This window comes from Herpailurus yagouaroundi, unplaced genomic scaffold, assembly GCF_014898765.1.
Source record: "Herpailurus yagouaroundi ecotype Mexico unplaced genomic scaffold, PumYag 28, whole genome shotgun sequence".
Taxonomy (NCBI): Eukaryota; Metazoa; Chordata; class Mammalia; order Carnivora; family Felidae; genus Herpailurus; species Herpailurus yagouaroundi.
The window spans coordinates 65,323,773-65,348,053 of record NW_024412376.1 but is presented as its reverse complement, the minus strand read 5'-3'; the positions used below and the strand labels follow the sequence as shown (position 1 = coordinate 65,348,053).

Below are 24,281 nucleotides of genomic sequence, written 5' to 3'. Positions count from 1 at the left end.
GGTATTATTTACAAATGCAACAAGGGATGAAAACACTTACTGAATAATAATTTCAAGATCCAAACTCCCTGGGAACGGGATATTAAGGTGAAATTCATGCTGACCCCATGTAGGCAGAGCCCACAAATGCCGACGACCATGGGGGCAACATATTGGCACATCTTAAAACACAAAGCTAGACTGATAGTCTCCAAGGGGGTGCAGGTTGCCTTGGGAACAAGCAAAGACTTTCTGAGTGCACAGGCACATAGTTTTATGGGAATCAATTTCAGATTGTCTCTTTGGAACCATACAGTTCTCTAAAATTCCACTGCCTAGGGGAAGCCTGAGATTGAGTGTTGTGCTGGCCCTGCACTCCCAGCTCGCTTCTATCTCTCTTCTCCCCATCTACATAAGTCAGATGTCTCACTCAGTCCTACTCTTACTATGAGGCACTAAAAAAGGAGGTGGTTTGAACTACTGATGTCAGTGAAGCCACCGTAATCAAGACACCATAAATCCATGATAGGGTTTTGTGTTTTCCCTATATCAAACATATTTCTATTCTGGCTTTAGAAGAAAGGTATTTTGACAGATGTTGAGATGTTGTGAGTTTATATTTTTCATACAGTGAAGAGGCAGAAGTGATGATGACAATTTTAATTTAGCCACCTCTTTGCTTCCATCCCATGAAAATTGTCAAATACATCACTCCTGAGAGAGAGCCCATTGACAGCAAAGCAAAGAGAACATCAGTGGGTGGAAATGGTAAAGTTGGTGATGTTTTATTTCATCCAGGTGAGAAATTCAGGCTTTATGCATGCTCACACACACTCTCTCTAATAGAATTTAGAAGTGAGAAGGTGGCCATGGGATGCATATTAATAGATTTATTTGATAGGAAAAATGAAATCACACTTTTTCCTGACAGAAAGCAAATCTGATTTAGCTGACTTGTCTGATAGTGAGGACCGACTCTGCCAATTACATATGTATTTCTTAAAAACTAAATGAGTTACATATTCAAAACATATTTAGAGCATATGATAAAATAATTTTATTTTAAAAAATAGACAAAACTCTTTGTGTTCTGTGGGCCAGAAATGGGCCCCACAAATGACTACCGGGTTGGGTCACGTGTAAAGCCTCCATCAGTATGGGATACCTGCCGGAATAAGGACAGCCTTAGAGAAAAGACCCAGCCACTTACAGTTGTGTGTGGAAGATACATGAGCACCCTGCTGGAGCAGCAGTCAGAAGCCTCAGTGGTGTTATCTTTGAAAAACCCATACATAAGGAATCGATCATGGGCAGCAAAGTCACTCACAGAGGGCGATGATACCAGTACACCTGTCCCTTCCTCTCCCCATCCTTAACACCAGCTCCCAAGTTGCCAAGGGCAGCCATTTTCTTGGATGGGAAGAGAGAAAGAGAAACGCCCAGTAAGGAAGCAGAGAAGAAGGGAATCACCTCCCCTTTGCATATTGTAGGATTCTAGACCTAAAAACAGTTTAAGCTGAGCTGGGAGACATTTTGTGTTGATTGAGAATATGGACTTATGTGATTGTGACACCGGGCTGGAATTTTAATGACAGAATTAACAAGTTGTTGTGACTAAAAGTGACCATAGGAATGTTGCTATCTGAATGGCTGAAAGAATTACAGGGTCTGCTCAGAGCTTCATCCACAACATTTTGTCAGAGTATTGGAAAGTTCTCAGGTCACATTTTTATAGGTAGCAAGGGATAGAATAAAATTACTTCCAGCTCTCACCTGTGGAGTCCAGCTCATTCAATATACCAATTACATAAAAAAAAAAAAAAAGAAGAAAGAAAGAAAGAAAGAAAGAAAGAAAGAAAGAAAGAAAGAAAAAAATCAAGTCATGTTTTAAATGTACCCTTTCCTGAGGGCTCATTTGCTATCCTTGCCAATCGACATTTACCATCTAGTAAAGTTTCACTTTTGTCTATATCAATTTAAAAAGGTATAAAAGGATACAGTTAAAAAAAATTATCTAGTGATCAACCCACTACTGCCTTTGAAGACTACTGTCTGGGCTAGATCACCGATGCAGGACGTGTATGTATGCCCCATGGGATAGGCTGGGTCACCAAAAACAGCACAGTGTCCCCTTGCTGTGAATAGCCAGACAATGCTAGACCATCAGTTTAAGGTGTGGGGGAAGGGGAGAGATCAGATAAGATGATCCTGTCACACATTCCAATTCAAATTTCAATTTGTCAATGTATGGGAGGCAGAGAAGAAAGGACGTATGAGGGACAATCAACAAATAAGCAGATGATTGATGACAATTTTTTGATGTGTTTTAAAAATAAAATAAAAATCTAAAGCAACCGTTAAACTCTTAAAATGTAATAAGACACGGGAGGCCACTAGGAAAATATGTTCGGCTGACAGGAAAATGTAGAAAATGACTCTGATAAGTTTTCTTTTAAGCATTAAAGTCTTAACCAAGGAAGAACTAGATAAAACAGAGGAAAAAATCTTAAAACAAATTATTTTATTTCATTTGAAAATTTTTCAGTGAAATAATTGGGGTCACCAGAATTTGCTATAAAGCTCTTGCAGGAAGAAAAATGATTGTAATTGAGAAGGCTGGGGAACATTTCAATAATATGATGATCAAGCCAGCCCCGAACCTACCTCAAGGCGTTGTACATGCCACATGGGTGATCCTACGATGACTGCCAGCAGCCAGACCACACCTGCTAAGACATTAAAATCATCAGAATCTGATTCAGTGAGTGAAGCAGAACACATGCATACTTAAGTATAAAGCATATGCTGTAAGCATGAAGACTCCTTATGTGCAATCATCTCCGCCCTAGAGCAGTGCAGTGGGCTACATGTTCCCACTGATGCTATTTCTCTGTCCTCAAAATTGTTGCTAGAATAGTCTTCCTTAAACATTTTTAAGTGTTTAATCAAAATCTTTAATAGTGTTGTACTACCTATAAGATAAAACTTAAACCCTTAACATGATCCCTGAGGTTCTCTCACTTGCCTCTCTCTCCTGTTATATTTCTGTCCACGTTCTTCATTTCCCAGGACTTAACTCAAAAGTCACTGTCTCTAGGAAATCTTTGAAGGCCACCATCATTTCCTGATAGAACTAATTCCCTGTTGGTTCCATTTGCCCTCTAGAGTGGCACCTTTGTTGCCTTAGTTGTTTCTTTTCAACTTCTTCTAAGCTCATTAAGGGCAAACACAATGAAATTTATTTTTGTACTTGTTTGTTTCCCTAAACAAGGGAAATTTTCCCCAAAGAAAATTCCTGGCCCTCAGAAGCACCTGCTGTTTGGTTGTCAAACGGATGAATAACTTAAACATGATATTGATCACCCTCTACAATTTCTTCTTAAAATTGAGTACATTTATCTTATGCATCATGAGTATTATTTTCTTATTTACAAAGCAAACATTTGATAAGAAACCAGAATGCTGTTTCCAAATTTCCTGTCCTTCATGATTTTGTTGACAGAATTGCTTTAATGATGTGTCCTTAGCAAGGAACAAAAGAGAATCAGAACAGACTAGGATGAGGCCATAACCAAGAGACCCACCATCAATTCTGAGAGAAATATCCCAGCTCAAATTCTTCTTATTCTCTCTGTATTAGGTACTATTAAGAAAACAGCATATTGCCTTGGATTTCAAGGAACTGGGACTCACTTAAGCCATAACTGGGGTTTATTATAAAGAAATACGTGAACTGGCACTGCCTATAGATAGTCATTATTATTCGATGATTCAAGACAGTTCTCAGACTCACAAATCAATCTCTCTCTATCCACATCGCCATAAACATCTGCTCTAATCTAGTCCAATCATTATCTCACTATGTAATCTTATGTCCAATCACTTTTCCAATCTTTAGTAGAAATTCTGGATTCTGAGTCTAATTGACTTAGCTCCTTGCCAATCCTTCTGGGTCTATTGCCTGTTCAGGGATAGAAAGGTTGAAGTTAGATGAATATTACTGGTGTAAATGAACCTTTGTGGGCAAATAAGTCTAGCAGGTCTCTGATGGTGGGGGCCTGGAGGCAAAGCAGTCTCAGCTAAGAGGTACTTGGCCAGAGAGAGACATCAGGCAACACTGTGTGAAAGCCCCATGGGATGCTGAGCCTTCTTGATTTAAAATCCTTTCTGTCTCCTATGAATTTTTTGAGTAGAAACTGCCTTGACTGCCTGTTATCGACTTTGCCCTCAGATGCTGAGACTCTCTACTTCTCTTTCCTTTTTTAATGACTTCCCTCCTCCATGTATTCCTTTCCTCATCCTCTTTCTACACCCACACACGCTTTTCAGATGTTTTGAAGGTGGGAAGATGTCAATTATTAAAAGCCAAGAGGTCTTTGAATTCTTTGTAGGGAGGATGTGACATAAATTGGAAAATAACTAACTAAAACTAACGAATATTTTCCCCGTTGGTTTATCTATTCATTTCATGCTATGTAAAATGAGTTTGGCGTGGCAAAACCCTTAGGAGTTCTTTCTGTAATTCTACTGTCCCATGCTGGCTAAACTCCTAAAGCAGAAATAAATGTTTACCTATTCCTCTCAAGTGAGATACTAGTAAAAATTGCTCTTTTTGGTTATTGCATTAGTTTTTTTCTCAAGCTTCCATTATTTAGCTGTAATACATATGCTACGGCTCTACTTTAAATGGCTCAATTGTAATTATCGAATAGAGAAATGCTTCCATCTTACTGTGCTAGGCTTTAGGACACCACTTACAGTTTGCCACTTATCAAGAGGTACATGCTCCTCATGTCTTGCTGACTCAGAAATGGTTACATCAAGCTGAGGATGCAGGAATGTCTGAAGCAAAATTATGAAGTGGATGGAATCTGTCTTCATCAGGCGCCTCCAACACTCAGCAAGCACCTAGCATCCCCATGAGCCCCGCGGCTATTGTGTCCTCAGCACTGGGGCCTCCTCTGAGCAGCACCCTCGTTCTCTACCCATCTAAAAACACCTTTCCTTCCCCCTGTCAAAATCTACTGGCCCTAAGAAGGGCATTTTAGGTTACACGCCTCTTACCTCAGGATGACAGTTTACTAATCTAATAAATATTAATGTGGTAATGCCATTGAAGGTTATCTTAAATCAACTAAAAGTAGTGCTTAAAAGTTTAAGACTTAAACTGAAGAAGTGAATCTGAGATAAGGAGATTTGAAGTGTGAGGTTAGGACTGAAAGAAGAAAAGGAGTGGAGGTCAAGGTAAAATGGGGAGAGGACTAAAACTCCGAAATTACTCCCTGATGCCTACAAGGCTAGACAGGAAGCTACTCGTCCGCTTCATCAATATAGTTCACATTGAAGAAATTCTTTTGTTCTGTACTGAAGAAGAGCATGAGTACTGCCACTGGCACACTCTCACCTAGCATGGTAAAAGCCCTTCTGTTGGTGTATTGCCACTTCATTTTAAAAGGATGCACAAGTCCCTGGTGCCTTTCCACAGCAATGCAGGTCATAGTAAGAATTTCTGTCACGATAGCAGTTGACTGGACAAATGGCAGCATCTTGCAAATGAAGGCACCTGCAGCAAGGAAACAGGACCAGTTAAACATCAAGATAAAAGTTTTATCTGTGTTTTTGTAATTGTTACAGTTGATTAATTCTGAGCCTCTGTTTAAAAGTTTTATGATTATAGTGACATTATAGACTCAAAATAATTGAAAAAGATTGAACTGGCTGATATTATCTTTAAGTTCCTTAATTATAGGTAATTATGTATAGAGGACAATGAGAGGACCAGTTAGTATCTGGTTATTGATAACAGGCAGAAAAAAAATCAATGTGAGCTTTGATCGAGAAACAACAAAGTCAGTGTGAAGTGGTCTCCTGGTGTCTCAACTACAGGTAGTCATCTTTATGTCTTTCTTTTTGGTTCTTTGTTAAATCACGGCAAAGGAAGAATTCTCACCACAGACTCAGATTTCTTCTTTTATTTTTTATTCTCCTTTGCCTTTCTGTCCAAGACCTTATGTGTGGATTACATCATTACGCTCATAACTGATTTCACTTTCTCTAGTGCAAAGATCTCAAATTGGTGGCCCCTGGGCAAATTTGGTGTGCAAATAGACTTTGCATGATTTGCATAATATTTTTTACAATACTTGAATGCATTGCCAGTATTTTGAAATGTTTACACTATCTGCCTTGCCCCTTCACCATTCATTTGTAACCCTGGTCTAACATTTCTGCTCTTGACTCTATCTTGCTCATTGCTACCAAATTAGTTACTCTGAATTATCAGAGAATCAGAAACTCAGGGAATATGAAGAGTTGGAAGAGACCTCAGAAGTCATGGAGTCCAAGCTCTCACCAAAAATAAAAATCATCTTTTCAGCTTCTCTCATAGATTCTCTGCCAAGCTCTGCTTAAATATCTGCAGAAGAGGCTTCCTTTCTGGCATACTCCCATCTCATGCTGATGTGTGGCTTTCCTTTTCTGCTTGGAATGCTTTTCCCCCAGAGAACTCCTCCTCTCTCTTACTCTACTTTTTTTTCCTTAACTTTTTCACCTTCCTGAAGACTACATAATCTACTGATTGGTTTCATTTTCATTAAAAGTTTCCCTATGTCTACCAGAATGTAAACAATCCAAGAGCAAGAATTATCTGTTTTCTTCCCTGATATATTTCAAGCATTTAGAATGGCACAAGGAGGCTCTCAGCCAGAATTCACTGAATTGAAGATAATGAGTAACCAGAGGGCTTTTAACCTCTCAAAATGCCTCCATTCAGCTTGGGAGAAAGGCTGTCACTGGAGAAAGTGCTTTTCAGTAGTTCCACCCACTTCTTCCAGTTTCACTTTCTGCTTTCTGAGAGTTTCAGAACTAACCAACTATCTTTTCCAAACATCAGCTCTTCATATCTTTGAAAGAGCCATGCCACTCCTAAGTCTTTTCTTTTATAGTTTCTCCAGTTGTTCTTCATTTGACATGTTTTCAAACCTTTCAATTCCTTGGATGCCTTCCACGGACTTTCTTTGGTTTAGTAACTACATGGTCCTGAAGGAAACCCACCATCCCAAGATGCGGTCTAGCTAAAGCAGAAACTGAAGGATTATATTGCTTCCTTTCCAATACCCCTCACATTGTTCTGTGACTGTGACTAGAATTTACAACAACTTTCAGTGCTAGGATTTTCAAATGGTTGGCTTCTGTTGCACTTGAAATCAACTTGAAACCACCTGGGTCCATTTAACAGAAAATTATTTTTAATAGAATATTTTTGTCCATCCAATATTGCTGAAACTAAGGGAAAAGACGTATTTAGATATCACTCTAGATACTTCCTTTCCAATCCTTTTTGGGAGCTCCAAATTTCAATCCAAGAGCCAATCACACTCATTTATCCTCTGTTCCAGTTTCCCAAATCCAAACCCTGTTCAAAGTTAAGGCCTTTCCTTGTCTATTAGAGTTGTTTAAATGCTAAGTGCAGAAATTTGCTTTCATACTAATATATTTCACTGTTTGAATACTGATCATACTATGAATGAATTAAATTACCTTTAATCCTATCTTGGATGTGATACTTGAATAAAGGTAAATGTGAATAAATTATTCATCTGAAAATGTCTCCTTTTTTGTTTTTTAAAAAATCTGATAAGAATTTCTTCTACTCTTTCAACCAAGTTGTTTATTAAAAAATAGTTGGATAGGCTGAGGTTAAGAAACACCAGAAGAAACTTTCCATGAGATAAACATGGATTCATTATCAACACAGTTTATGTGTAACTATCCAAAAGTAAGAATTATTATGGTAATGTTTACTGTAGTCTTATCTCATGGTAGTATTATCCATCCTAAATACATTCATTGTGTCTATAATAATAGCATGGGATATTGGTCAACTGATTCCCTGTTTTTAGGATACGCTCTGATCCTGATTCTTCTGATCTTTTACTTAGCCACTCTGAGTCTCAATTTCATCATTTGTAAAAAAGGATTAATAACACCCATCTGTCATAGGACTTATGGGTGTACTGATGTGATTATAAAATCATATAAATGCCCATCACAGGATGTGTTCTTTAATAAATGGAAGCCATTTTATCATCAAAAAGAATTGAGGTAATTTGGTACATTTAGAGCTAATAGATTCTTTGTGGATACATTCTAAACTACCATCAAAGGGCGTCTAGTTTTATAACATTTCCCAAATCAAGATATGCAGCTCAAAACACTCAAATGATTTGCTCATGTCTAAACAGCTGTCTATTGACAGATGAGGGCCTGTGCTCAGGTCGTCTGACTCCCAATTCTTTCTACTATGTCATCCTCACTTAACACATCCATGTTATGTGGCAGTTTTCTTGTCTCATAAATCATCTGTTTAATAATCCACTTGAGAATCTCGCACCGGGTTGTCGTAGTTCTATAATCTGTCATCTTACCCTTTTAATGCATCCAGACAGCATTTGCCCAACTCATTGCTTCTGACATTTCTTCAAACAATGTTTTAAGAAATTAATGGGGCGCCTGGGTCGCGCAGTCGGTTAAGCATCCGACTTCAGCCAGGTCACGATCTCGCGCTCCGTGAGTTCGAGTAGGGCTCTGGGCTGATGGCTCAGAGCCTGGAGCCTGTTTCCAATTCTGTGTCTCCCTCTCTCTCTGCCCCTCCCCCGTTCATGCTCTGTCTCTCTCTGTCCCAAAAATAAATAAATGTTGAAAAAAAAATTAAAAAAAAAAAAAAGAAATTACTGGCTGTGTGTTCTTGATCACATTGCCAAGTTTTTTCAGTGTTATGGTATGGTATTTATCCAGGCTGAAGATTTGAGTTCTTTTAAAAATAGGTAGATGTTCAGGTGTCCTGTGTGGCTCAGTCAGTTGAGCATCTCACTTGGGCACAGGTCATGATCTCACGGTCTGTGAATTCGAGCCCCGCGTCAGGCTGTGTGCTGTGAGCTCAGAGCCTGGAGCCTGCTTAAGATTCTGTGTCTCTCTCTCTCTCTGCCCCTCTCCCACTCATGCTCTGTCTCTGTCTCTTTCAAAAATAAACATTAAAAAAATTTTTTTTTAATAGATAGATGCTCTTTTGCTATCCATTCACTTATCTTGGACCTTTATTTTTCATTCTCAACATCGTTGGTATGCTCTTTTTAAATTTGGAGATCATTTTTCAAGGTCTAGAAGACTAAAGCAAAAAAGGCACTGAAGATTTTTTTTTTTTTTTCTGTCGTCCATTAAATTTCCTACCCTTGTTCTGGTACTCTCTCTGATGACTCTTCAGTCAGCTTGTTCTACACTTTAGATTTCCTAGTGTAAAATTTATAGGTCTGAGCTACTTTGGAAGAATGTGTCCTTTGCAACATGTCTTCCTAACAGTGGCAATTTGAAACTGAAATAATCCTAGAATTCCCTATATAGGGCACTGCTTTCTTGGAATGTCCTTCCTTTTTTCTTTATGGGATTACCTGATTTTAATATCAGATTGTGTTTGTTTAAGCCTGCCTGGAATTCCTATTTCTCATATTTTTATTATCGACTATCCACCTGCATTTCCTAACAGCAACACAATATCCTCTAGTGTATAAACTCTACCGTATGTGGGCAGGTTAGGTAAGAAGTCCTGCTATAGAAGACAAAGAATTCTCACAATCTATCAGCTTCCAGTGTTCCAAATTTACTTCAATTCTTTTAATATGTTGAAAGAACACATTGAAGGTGGAAGGGGGGTCGAGGTGGTGCAATCCTGTGCTCACCAGATCTTGAGTGTTAACACACCACAGCTTAGTTACCGCTTTTGACCTCTGAGTACCCTCAGTTCCTCTGTTACAGACCCATTCCTCAAGCTTCACACTGATCCTTGAGCCTCCCACATCCTTCCAGTACCTTCCCTTCTCTTATGCCACTTAGCTATCAACAGTTGCTTGTAACTGAGTAAACTTATTTGATATACTCCATTTTTATTATCATTTCTTTAGAAGACGGATTTCCCAAAATGCAGACTACTCTGATCAATGTTCTTTCTGTGTGTATTGCTAACTCTAAAATAACAGTCGGATCCTACTATTACGGTTTTTCCATTGCTGCTTCTATTTCTACTATGTGTGACTCTTGCATAAGAAACTACAAGTCTCCTTTGACTACTAGATTAAGAAGAAATGTTTTTGTTTACTATTTATTGCCTTCTATTCCCAACCTTGACTTATTTATACAACTTTATTTTCCAGAACAAGAATTCTGTGTTCTGACAGAATGGTGCCCACTCTATCTATTCAATCCTGCCCTCACTTCCCACCATGCATAATATTGGTCTTAGTGGTTCAAATAGAAACAAGACCTCATTATTTCTAAAACTGGTGCTTGGAAATTGAAAACATTTGGCCAGTATTTATTTTCATCCTAGTGTAATGGTGAGTTTAACAATGACCAAAGTGGAAAGGCAGAGTAAAAAGAACAGGGTATTTATATGTAAAAAGATTAAAACATTCTTTTATCAGTTTAGAAACTGGTACAATGAAGTATAATTGCATGAAAGTATCTAATGATAGCCATTCTCTGAAGAATCTGTTCCAAGGCTAGTAAAACAAAGGCAAAACAAAACAAATAAAAAATGTGAATAGACATATACAGTTTATATTACAAAAAAAAAAAAAAAGGCTACTTTATATAACCACTATTTGAAACAATGGTTTAACGCATTATAAAACAATCTGGAAAAATCTGGCATTATAATTACCTTAATTTTCTGTACCAAAACAAGCCATATTGAAACAATTGATACATTCTGTCCCAATATAGCTTGTGAGTTTCTGGCTTTGTCCAATATGTTTCTTAAGCAACTGTTAATGAGCAAATTTACCAAATCCTGAAACATATCAGATAGTAGGAAAGTGAGGAACAAATGAAATATAGTCAAAATCAGAATTGTTATGCAAGCTGTGGCAGATAACCACAAAAGACTAGAGCCATGGAAGGCCCTCCCAGAGATGAGCCAGGCTCACTCAGTATCCCACAGAGCTCTGTATTTCTGCAGGGGTTCTCAAGCAGCTGCCAATAAGGAAGAGAGGCAGGTCCAAAGCAGGAAGGGAGAAGAGGTTCTAAGCTCTGACCCTACCTTATCTGGAGCAGCTCCAACTGCATCTAGTTTAATTTGATGAGGTTCCAGCACACAAGTCATCTGCAATTTTAAAGAAGTTATAAAACCCTTAAGTGGTCTTATACAGTACCATAGAATATTCTGCCTACTTAAAGCATACAAACTGAAGAGGAAAATAGTTGCTAAATATCTGAAAAGAAATGTGTTGCCTATCCCTCCTAGGATCTTGGCCCTTCTGATATTTATTCCTATTTAGCACGAGACTATGACAAAGCACTCTAGTTATTATTTTAAGACCTATGAAGTGTCCACTAACACTGCATTTGTGTAGCAGGATAGAACTTAGCCCAAGGGAAAGAAAGCTTGGTTTGGGGCAAAGGAGAAACCTAGGAGGAAGCAGAAGGAGCCTTAGCTCTTGCAAAGTGGAGGGAAAGACAGAAGAGCCCTACAGCTACCGGGTGCCAAGAGAAAAATTGGTAGAGAGGTTGCCATGGGAAACAGATAGAAGTTGAGCCATTTTTCTCCAGAATTGTTGCTCGACTTAGGGAAGGAGACAGAAACTGCCCAACTGGCTCTGAGAGGAGGCACGTCTCAGTCCACTTGAGCTGCTATGACAACATACCAGACTAGGTGGCTTATAAACAAGAGAAATTTATTTCTCACAGTCTGGAGGCTGGAGATATGAGATTAGGGTGCCAGTATGGGTGGGTGAGGACCTCTTCCAGGTCATAGACTTCTTGTATCCTTACTTGGTGAAATGGGTTAGGGAGCTCTGTGGGAGCTCTTTCATAAGAACACCAATTCCATTCATGAGGGCTCTACCCTCTCCACCTAAGCACCTCTCAAAGGCTCCACATTTTAAAACCATCACATTGGGCAATAGGATTTCAACATATAAACTTGGGGTGGGCACAAACACACAGACCATAGCCAGGCACTTCCCCTAAGCGGAACTGAAGAGAAACCAGATGAAATGAAACACTGCTGGACCCTGTCTAGATTACAAGAGAGTGAGAGTTGTATCCAGCAAGGAGAGGTGTTGTGATGATTACATTCATGTCAACTTATATATACTGATTCATAAGTTTTGGCCAATTGTTCCAACTGTTGGAATTCATCCATAGTTTATTCCTTTGTATTGCTTAGCAATATTCCCCAGTTTGTTTCATCATTCATCCATTGAAAAATATCTCGGTTATTTCAGTTATTTACTACTACAAATACAGCAGTTATGAATATTTGTGTACAGGCTTTGATGTGAACATAAGTCTTCATTTTTCTGGGATAAATGCCCAAGAATGTCATTACCTGGTTGTGTGGTAATTGCATGTTTACATTTATAAGAAACTGTCAAACTATTTTCCAGAGTGGCTGTATCATTTTACATTTCTGTTGGCAATGTATGAATGAGTCAGTTTCTTCATATTCTTGTTAATATTTAGTGTCATTTCTTTAAATTTTAATCATTCTGATAGCTGTATAGTGATATCTTGTGGGTTTTTTTTTTATTTCTCCAATTTCTAATAATGCCGAACATCTTCTCATATGTTTCTTTGCCATCTGTATATTCCCTGAGATAAAATGTCTCCTCATATCTTTTACTATCCATTTTCTATTAGAATTATCTTTTTATTGCTGAGTTTTAAGAGTGTTTATATGATCTAGATGCTAGTCCTTTGTCAGACGTATGATACATGCTTTATAAGAATTTTCTCCCAGTCTGTAACTTATCTCCTCATCTCTTCACATAGGCTTTCACAGAGTAAGCGTTTACTTTTGATGAGGCGAGTTTCCCAAATTTTCCTATTATGCATTGTGCTTTTGGTGTCTGTTAAGAAGTCCTGGAGATTTTCTCATGAGTTTTTTCTATAAGTTTTAAAGGTTTGCATTTACCTTTAAGTCTGTGATCCATTTTGAGTACATTTTTGTATAAAGTGGGGTTTTTAAGCTAAGGAGTTTTTGTTTGCTTTATTTCTTTTGGACTATGAAAATCAATTGCCCCAGCAATAATCGTTGATCAGGTAGTTCTTCCTCCTTTGAAATGTACCTTTGTCAAAAACAGTTGAGATATTTGTGTACATATATTTTTGAATTCTCTGTTCTATTCTATTCATCTAGATCTATCTCTCTGCCAATACTGTGTCTTGATTACTTCACCTACATAGGAAGCTTTAATATTCTTTAAAGGGAATCCTCCCACTGCATTCTTTTTTTTTTTTTTTTTGTCAAGATGACCTTAGCTCTTCTAGGTCCTGTGTTTATTGATATATATTTTAGAATAAGTTTTCCAAAGCATATTGTTTTCAAAACTCCTTGAAGGGATTTTGATAGAAATTACATTAGACCTATTGATCAATTTGGGGAGAACTGGCATCTTTGATATGTTAAAGTTTTCCAATCCATGAACACAGTATATCTCTCCATATACTTATGTATTCTCTGACTTCATCAGCATTTTGTAATTTTCAGCACATAGGACCTGTATGTTTTTGGTTCACAGCATATCTAAGTACGTATTTCATTTTCTTTGGAGTAATTATAAAGAGCATGATATTTTTCATTTCAGCTTCTGAATGTTACTTGTTAATATGTAGAAATACTGTTGTATTTTGTGCACTGATCTGGTATACTGGGACCTTGCTGAATTCAATTATAGGAGATTTTTGTAGATTCCTAGAGATTTTCTATGTAGAAAATAATGTCATTTGCAGATAAAGGTAGTATTATTTCTTCCTTTCCAAACTGCATGTCTTTTATTTTCTTTCTTTGTCTCCCTGCAGTGGCTGGAATTTTGAGTGCTATGTTACATAAGAATGATGAGAGCAAACATCCTTGCCCTGTTCCTGATTTTAGAACAAAATTATTCAGTCTTTTACCATTAAGTATGTTATTAGCTGTAGGTTTTTTACATTGTCTTTATTAAGTTGAGGAAGTTTATTACTAACTTGCTGAGAATTTTATCATGAATAGTGCTAGATTTTGTCAAATTTTTTTTTCTGTGCCAATTGCTATGATTATATGGTTTTTCTTCTTTAGCTAATTATATTGATTAGCTATGGTGGATTACATGGATTATTTTAATCAACTTTAATATTGAGTAAGTCTTACATACCTAGATAAATTGCACTTGATCATTCTTTTTATATGTTGTTGTATTCTGTCTGTAATGTATTAAGGATTTTTGTATCTAAATTTCTAAAAGATAGTAGACTGCAGTTTTCTTTTTATTGTACTGTCTTTGTTTGGTTTATTAGAGTAATAAGGACCTCATGAAATAAATTAGTATTTCTTCCTTCTGTTTAAATTTTCTGGAAGAATTTGTGTAAAATTAGTGTTAATTTAAATGTTTCATAGAATTCTCCAGTGTAACTATCTGGGCCTGGATATTTTTCTTTTGGAGAGATTTTTCAGTTGCAAAGTAAATTTCTTCTTCTCTTTCCTTTAAAAAATGTCTTTTAAATCACAGAATTATGAGCAAATTGTTTAAAGTCAGAAGGGCTATAATGAAAACGAATAGGGGTCTGCCCACGCTTGCTCATCTGCTGTTCTAGTTCCCAACACCTACTTGTTTTTAATTCTTCTACCAAGTACTTTTACATCTCTAAACTAATTGCTTTATATAGCCTTTTCTTCATTTACTGATTTTACTGATATCTATTGACTTTCTTCTAGGATAGATGGGCTTTTGGTTCATTTTTATCACCTCTCACTCTTGCTTCTCTCCACAGCTTTTAATTTTCTTAGAATTATAACACTCTCTTCAATAACTTCTTTGGAAAGGTTTTGGGAGATTATTTCCTAAATTCTTGAATGGAGTCTTCTCTATCTTAGGCCCATAAAGTAATATACTTAAACCCCTATTCATTGGCCTATCAACTTCCAACAGCTTATCTTGTCCCCCACTTTGTAAGATAATGATACCCCACCTCCTTCCTCCTTTGCTTCCTTTCTTCTTCCTTCAAACTTCTATCAGCTCACGTTTGCATTTACTTTATCAACACGGATAGCTTTCCATTCTGTTTCATAGCCATATTAAATCTTCTTCACTTGACCTATATTATAATTATAAAAGATTAAAACTATATATAGCATTTTCATTATTTTATAATGGCAAAGCCAACATGTATGTTCTAAATACATTTCTCTTCCTCTGATTTTATAATCATGATCCTTGTTAACTTATTTAATGCTCTAAAGTGCCATATTTTAATGTGCTTTATATTTGGGCCATAATTTTCTTCTAGAGTATTTTTGCTTATTATTTTTTCCAGGTATTTTTTTATTGTATTTTTTCTAGTTGGAAGAAGAAACATGTACCTTCTTCAACATAGTCTAGTGGTTTAGAGTATGAGGTCTGGAATTACTGCCTGGATTTGGATCCTGGATCTACTACTACTTAAGTGTGTGACCTAAAGCAAATTATCTTACTTCTCTGTGTCTTGGGTTTTCTTATTTTTATTTATATTTTTTTTAATTTTTTTTAACGTTTATTTATTTTTGAGACAGAGAAAGATAGAGCATGAACGGGGGAGGGTCAGAGAGAGAGGGAGACACAGAATCTGAAATAGGCTCCAGGCTCTGAGCTGTCAGCACAGAGCCCGACACGAACTCACGGAACGCGAGATCATGACCTGAGCCGAAGTCGGCTGCTTAACCGACTGAGCCACCCAGGCACCCCAGGTTTTCTTATTTTTAAATGTAGATGATGATAATAGTACTTGTCTCACATAGCTATAAGAGGATTCAGTGAATGGGGTGCCTGGGTGGCTCAGTCGGTTAAGCGTCTGACTTCAGTTCAGGTTATAATCTCACACTCCATGAGTTCGAGCCCAGGTCATAATCTCACACTCTGTGAGTTCGAGCCCCGCATAGGGCTGTGTGCTATCAGGTCAGAGCCGGGAGCTTGCTTTGGATTCTGTGCCTCCTTCTCTCTCTGCCCCTCCCCCACTCACGCTCTGTATCAAAAAGTGAATAAAGTTTAAAAAATTTTTTAAAAAAAGAGGATTCAATGAAATAATAATAATAATAATAATAATAATAATAATGTGTTTAGGACATGCCTGGCACTGTGTGAAAGTGCATTCATAAATGTTAGCTATATTTCTGCTGTCATCATCACCATTATCACCATTCTTATCACTTTTATACTGTATCTCAACTTTTCACATAACATTTGCTGCTTAGAATAAATTACACACATGTTGAGAAACTAGACAGCAAAATGTAAAAGAATGAAACTGAACCACTTTCTTAAACCATACACAAAAAATAAATTCAAAATGGATGAAAGACCTAAATATGAGACAGGAAATCATCAAAATCCTAGAGGAGAACACAAGCAGTAGACAGAGGCCATAGCAAATTTTTACTAGATATGTCTCCTGATGCAAGGGAAACAAAAGCAAAAATAAACTATTGGGACTTCATCAATATTTGTTATTTTAAGATTCTTCTAGAAGACTACTGACTTCTAATTTTGATGGCTGCAGTTTTTGGTTTTTTTTTTATAGACTGCTGTATAACTGTTATCATAATATTCATTTTCAATGGATTCCTTCCCCACTTTTTCTTTAATTTCACAACTTCTTGGTTCTTGTGTTTCATGTGAATATTTTATAAGTAATTTCTTCAAAAATAATGATTTTAAAGTAAGCTCTTTAAGTTCTTGTGTATCTGAAAATGGCTATAATTTGACTTTAAATTCAGTATCATCTTTCTTTGGAATATTGAAGACCTTTCTTTATTGATTTTTAGCATCTTTATTGTCCAGGTGATTTTTCCTCACTTACAAGTATCCTGGTTTACTATTTGGAATATTTTATTGATCTCTTTGCAACTGAAATTCTGAAATATTGCAGGGATACATTGAAGCATGTACCATTTTTTACTCTTTTTCTTTGGCCTTGTATGCACCTTTTGAAATTAGAGATTTCTAACTCATTTATCTCTGTGCTTTTCTTTGTGCATTTTTTTTTTTTTTTTGTGGAACTCCTATTAATCAGGTGTTGGAATTCCTGGATTGATCTTACTATGTCTACCACTTTTGTTTCTATATATACATATAGAAACATATATATACATATATATATGTATATACATGTATATATGTATATATTTGCTTTATAGATTCTCTTTGTCTTTTGCTCCACATTATGGAGATTTTCTTGTCTTTGTCTTCCACTTCTTATAATATTTATATAAATTCATCAATCACATTTTCACTTTTAAGAGCTTTTCCTTATTCTTGAATTTTTTTTTTTTTTCGGAGAAGCTTACTCATGATTTATGAAGTCAGTATCTCCTTAAATCCAGAGATCTCTCACTCAACATCAGTAACTCATTCATGAAAATGAGACATTGTGTGAAATATGGACTGGTAGTCCATTTTCCATTTTTTAAAAAGCCAAATTAAACTCCCAACAGATTTCCTTAAGTGTAACTTGTAACTAAAACACAGTAAAACCATCATGTACTATATAAGATGTCTAAAATAATGCTCTTGGTTGAAAAACAGAGTGGTTGTTATCAAATGGTTTGTACCTATGCTGCTCTGCATGCAGCATTTTCATGCGCATCATTAATATCTCTTTTCAAACAAGGCATAGCAAATAGCACATATAAATTAAAAAATATATTAGAAAAATGAAGGTAAAATTTGCAACAAAACAGGGCAAATACCAGGGGTGTCCTGTTACTTATGAAGAAGGGAACAGATTGGAAATTTGAAAGAGGAGGAGGGTTGAAGTATAATCACTGTCACTGGTTGTGGTAAGTAAAGTCATGGGTAAGCTGGGTTGCAAAGGTGCAATTTCAGGCAAACTATCAAACTCAGAAGCTGACAGATTCTTTATCCTTCTTGTGTTGGTAGGGGCTACTAAATGGATCTTCAGGGTGGCAGATGACACTTCAGGATGAAAAAAGACAGAACAGTGCTTTATTTACTCTCTTCTAGCTCACGTTTATAGAATTCTTTGTGTGGCGCTATAAGAAATATTAAGCAATAATATCTCCACCAACTTCAACGGTAATGATTAGTGTTGTATCTGTATAGCCCACAAGTTATTTTCAGCAAGCAATGTCTAGTGGTTAAATTGAATGTTTTCGAGCTTATCACTGTGATTAATTTTTCCAACAGATATTCCAAACAAATTCAGTACTTGTTAATTTATCAGCATGACATTTAAAAAATTCTTCAGCATCTTCCTCATTGACCTCTTCTCAAAGCCAGTCTTCTTTGCAAGTGTTAACAAAGAGCTGCAAAGAATGGCTCAATTGCAAAGAATGAATAAAATGACATGATGTTTCTCTTGGTGTCAGCAACATTTGGCACACACATCTCTTTGTGGACACTCGGCATGCTTTTCAAAACATCTATTTGTAATGTTGTTCTACCAACTATATTTGGAACATAGCCAAAGAATGTTTCTATGTATCGTTTTGCTTAAAATGTTTTATTAATTTGAGGGACATTAATTTTTTCTTATGTAAACATCAGCATGCAAATTGTGGTGCTGAATGATACATTTACTGTAGAAGTTTGAGACTTAAAAACAAATAGTAATTCCACTGGGAAAATATCAGGTGAGAAGACATTTTTCAGGGTTATGTCTGTAAATATAAAAATACTAGAGTTTATTTCTAAATTGATCTATAAATAATCCATTCCTTCCAGTTTCATTTATCTGTCTTGTTCCCTTTTATTTTGCACATCTTCTTCAAACTGTCTGACAATCCTTAGTTGCCTTATACATATTTAAGAATGTGGCAATGTACAGACAACTGGTGTTCTGTGCATTCATGGGCTGGAGTGGCCCCAAGAAAGACTCTGATTTAGGATGAGTAGGCCTACACCAAGGGCCTCATGGATTATAAGACCTTATGGTTTTTCTTGTGGAGCCAAAGCTCATACTAATATTGTAATTCTGCTCAGAGCACTTCCTTCAATTACCTTATAAGAAGAATCTTCTGAGTGTATATTTGTGCCAGACAACAAGTCCACTACAGTAAAACTATGCATGTTCTGGTATTTTTCTCCTAATTTTTGTTATTCTAATAGCTATAAATACCATTTTAGCAAAATAACTGAATTGGCTTTTTCCTCTCCACTGATGGCAATAATTAGACTTTCAAATAATAGAATTAAGTTAGCCCAGGTTAAACATTAGGGAAATAAAGCAAAAAGAAGAATTAATGTGATTTCTTTATGCTAAAATTTTTTTTTTTAATTTTTTTTCAACATTTATTTATTTTTGGGGCAGAGAGAGACAGAGCATGAACAGGGGAGGGGCAGAGAGAGAGGGAGACACAGAATTGGAAACAGGCTCCAGGCTCCGAGCCATCAGCCCAGAGCCTGACGCGGGGCTCGAACTCACGGACCGCGAGATCGTGACCTGGCTGAAGTCGGACGCTTAACCGACTGCGCCACCCAGGCGCCCCTAAAATGTTAAAATAACTCACTGTCAAGTAATAAAGGAGGATGTTTTTGTGTTCATAAATGATAAAAGATATGGAGAAGGTCAGAAAAGAAATCCTTGAAAATGAAGGTTATCGGCCAACAAAACACATTATGAAGTGCCTTCCCAAGAATTGCTAAATGAAATTTTCAAAATATTCATGTAACTCATGTACTCTTTTTCTCACCAAACATACAATAACCTCAAATTAGTATAAACCAATGTCAAAACAGGGAAATTGAGAACTAAATTATATGTCAATATGTTGTAAATTACTAAATTATTAAATCATTTTTCAAAGCATATTTTAATATGAAACAGAAAACTGAAACAAGCAGTAAACAAACAATATACACATATGCACACACATATACCCAAACACTAAAATGTTTCTATTTTTCTAAAAATATACATAGGAAAAAACTAAAATGTAACACACTAAAATGATCACTGTAATCATTTCTGGATGTTGGAATAAATAATTTTTATTTCTATTGATTTGTTTTACATATTAATTAATTAGGATATTTCAGACTGCAAATAAAAGAAAATTCTTCCGTGTCTTCCTCTCTCTTCCCCTTCCCTGCTCACACTCTCTCTCTCTCAAAAATAAACATTTTTTTTTAAAAAGAAAATTCAATTCCACTGAACGAAAACATAAGGAAAATGTATCATTTCATATAAAAGGCATTCCATAGGTAGGGAAATAACAGTGTGGTAAATTCCACAGCTGAATGATTTCACCACAGATTGGGTTTTCTTCATTGGGTTACTTTGTCCTCCTCAGCATATTTTTGCTTTTGTTCTTAGGATTGTCCCTTTGTCCAAATAAATGACTGCAGTATCTCAGACCATTTCAAAAAGCAAAAGAGTAAAGAAAAGTATATATATTTTTATAAGCCCTTTATAAAAATGAGGAAAACCTCAGACCCCATGGCCAAAATGGGCCACATGCCCATTTTTAAACTCATTATTGACAAGGAGAATGAAATTTAAAATATTGGTCTAAATTAATCAAATGCAACTCCTAGAGCTGGGAAGGGGTCCTAACCTTCTCTTACAGCACATGCCCACCACCACCCCCCCCCTAAAAAAAAGAAAGGAAATGCCCACCCAATACCTGAACATATCAAGTTTTGGTTACCAAGGAATAACATCAAACAAGACCCAACAAATGGAGAGTTATTATATATGCCTAGGGTGATTGTGTTATTTTCCTATTGCTGCTATAATAAATAACCACAATCTCAGTGTCTTAAAGGAACACAAATTTATATCTTACAATTCTGTAAGTCAGATATTTAAAATGGGTCTTTAGGGCTACTTTCCTTCTGAAGGCTTTAGAAGGGAATCTGTTTCCTTGCCCTTTCCAATGTCTAGAGACTGCCCTGATTCCCTGACCCATGGCCCTGCATTACTCTGATCCCTGACACTTGTCACATTTCTTCTCTACCTTTGACACTCCCGACTTCCTTTTATAAGTACCCTGTGATTAATTGGGCCCACCCAGATAATCCAGGATAATTTCCCCATCTCCAGATCCTTTTCCCATGTAAAAGCCCTCTTGTCATACAGGTAATATAGAAGTAGAAGATTGTGGAGATTATAATATGGAAATCTTTGAGGGACTAATGTTCTGTTTTACCACATAAAATTAACATAAAAATATCATACAGTGACTTAACATGGCAAAGATGTCAATTATCTCCAAAACAATATGCAAATTGAATACAATACCTATCAAAATTCCAGGGGGAGTTTTTAGGAAACTGACAAACTTATTTTTAAATGTGTATGGAATAATAAAAGTCCATACATAGCTACATCAACTCTGAAAAAGGAGGTGAGGAGCACCTGGGTGGCTCAGTCGGTTGAGTGTCTGACTTCAGCTCCTGTCATGGTCTTGCGGTTCGTGGGTTCCAGCCCCACACTGGGCTCACTGCTGTCAGCCTGTCAGCACAGACCCTGCTTCAGATCCTCTGTCCCCCTCTCTGTGCCTGTCCCCTGCTTGAGCTCTCCCAAAAGTAAATATTTAAAAAAGAAAGAAAAAGGAGGTTAAAGGAGTAGGAGACTTTCCTTATGCAATATGTAGATATGCTAATAACCTTTGCAACAAACACTATAGCACTGGTGTGGGCATAGGCAACTAGACAATGTTCCAAAATAGAAATTTAAGAAGAAGATAGGAAATTGATTTATAATTAAAAGGGCACCACAGATCAGTGCGTAATTATAAAACTGTTTGTTTATAGGTGGTGTAAAGAAGACTAGCTCTACGTGGAGAAAAATAAACCAAGTTGCCTATCCTACATCATATACAAAAGTGAACTCTAAACAGATAAATTATCTGCTGTAAATAAAAGTATTAGATAAATATATGAACACAGATAGACTGCAAATGAGTGCATATCTGAAGACAGAAACAGTACCATCAGTTGGTTACACTGTCAGCAGGCACTTCTAGATAGATATTCAGACTCCCTTCCCCAAAACAGGGAATATGCGTGTGCTTGGAATTCTAAGATGTAGCCCCAGATTTCAGGCCCTAGGAAGCACTGGTTCTGAAACTTGGCTACATGTTGGGATTACCTGGAAATCTTTAAAAGAAATCAATGACTAAATCTCATACTGAGGGAATCTAATTTATGGGATATGAGTGAGGCGTTAGGGTTTTAAAAAGCTCCCAGGTGGTTTTAATATGTAGTGAAATTTGAGAACCACTGAGGTAGTAATGTATTTGAGAGTGAGCCTTCACTTCAAGGTCTACCTTTGCAACATAGCTTCTAACTGTGGGGCGTGGGGGTGGGGTGGGAAGGGCTTGGAGGGATATTCTCAATCTATCACACTGATTTTACATTCTATATTCTATCTTCTCACTCATTTACACATTTGTTCATTCATTCACCTATGGGTCATATACTGTTTAAGGCTTTTTTTTTTAAGTCTTTTTTTGAAGCTTATTTATTTATTTTGAGAGAGAGAGAGAGAAAGAGAGAGCTCATGCACATGAATGGGGAGAGGCAGAGAGAGAGAGAGGGAGAGAGAATACTAAGTAAGCCCCATGCTGTTAGCACAGAGCTGGATGCACATGCAGGGCTCGAATTCATTAACCCTGAGATCATGACCTGAACCAAAACTAAGAGACGCTTAACCGACCGAGCCACCCAGGTGCCCCAAGGCTTTTTGGATTCAGACTAAGACAAAACATAAACACTCTTAGCTGTTCTTCATGGAAAGAAAACAGACATTAAACAATATCCCACAAATAAACATTTAATTACAAAGTAGTATTCCAAATAATTTTGCTTGGATACAGATAAGGATAAAGGAATCAAAATATTTAAAAACCAAAAGCAAAATGTTGGGGTGCCTGAGTGGCTAAGCCAGTTAAGCATCTGACTCTTGATTTGGGCTCAGGTCATGATTTTGCAGTTGGTGGATGGAGCCCTGCATGGGGCTCTATGCTGACGGCTTGGAGCCTACTTGGGATTCTCTCTCTTCCTCTCTTTCTGTTCCTCTCCCGTTAATGCTCTTTCTCTCTCTCAAAACAAATAAGCATTTTAAAAAAAGCATTTAAAAATGAGCTAAATCTAATTGAGAAATGACAAAAGAAAAATATACATTACACCAATAGTGGCAAGTAATACCTAGAATGCCGTCTATTGTTTATCATCTACATTACAAGGGATACAAGTGAAGATATGCTGGTAATTATTAAAAACCAGCTTTCCAAGTTAAAAAGAAAAAAGATTATGATTTGTAGTGTTTGTGAATATCCCTCCTGTAAATACTCTCACCGTGGCCAATTCCAAACTACCAACATGGTATCAGTGGATGTGGAGTTGGAAAGACATGCACACAGGTGGTTCTCATGAGCTGGTGCAAGCTAGCTCTAGCATACCATCAGATACATAATAATATTCAAATAAATTATAACTAAAAATAATGCCAATGAATATATGTTTAATGACTGCTGGTTTTGTTTTCTTCTTTTCTGTTCTTTCTCTGTTTTATCTGAATCACTATTCTTGAAAGGACTAGTTGTAAAAGGAGGTTTGTGTTTTATAGATGAATTCTTGTTAATTTCATGTCAATTTGACTGGATCATAGAATGCCCACATATCTGGCTAAGCAGTATCTCTAGGTGTGTCTGTGAGGTTGTTTCCAGAAGAGATCAGCATTTGAACTGGTGAACTGAGTAAAGCAGATGGCCCTTCCCAACAGGAGTGGACATCATTTAATCTGTTGAGAGCCTAAATAGAACAAAAAGGCAGAGGAAGGTTGAGTTTGCTCTCTGCCTGCCTGCTTGAGCTGAGAAACCAATTTTCTTCTTCTGCCCTGGACATCTCTGGTTCTCAGGCCTTCAGACATGGACTGGAATCTACACATTGATTCTCTGTCTCTCAGGCCTTTGAACTACCACTAGCAGTGGGTTTCCTGTGTCTCCAGCTTGTAAACAACATGTTGTGGGACTCTTCAACCTCCATAACTATGTGAGCCAATCATTATAATAAAATATAATAGTATATATATATATTATATACTATATATATACATATATATTATGTACTATATATATTATATACTATATACTATATATATACTATATACTATACTATAAACTATATGCTAAATATATATATACTATATATTATATATTATATACTATATATATATACTGTATACTATATACTATTAAATACTATTATATACTATACTATTATATACTAGTATATAATATATACTATATACTGTATACTATATACTATTATATA

General features: G+C 36.5%; 1 protein-coding gene across 2 annotated transcripts in view; it reads right to left on the bottom strand.

Moving 5' to 3' along the window:
• QRFPR (pyroglutamylated RFamide peptide receptor) overlaps positions 1-24,281 on the bottom strand; it is a 45,886-nt gene that overhangs the window by 4,418 nt on the left and 17,187 nt on the right. Inside the window, exons 2-3 of one of the 2 annotated variants that reach the window (XM_040474682.1) lie at positions 5,384-5,542; positions 2,644-2,708 (exon numbers count right to left, since the gene is read on the bottom strand). In XM_040474682.1, coding sequence (XP_040330616.1) covers positions 2,644-2,708; positions 5,384-5,542 — 224 coding nt within the window. The remainder of the gene's footprint in view (positions 1-2,643; positions 2,709-5,383; positions 5,543-24,281) is intronic. The other variant, XM_040474688.1, reaches the window with a different exon arrangement.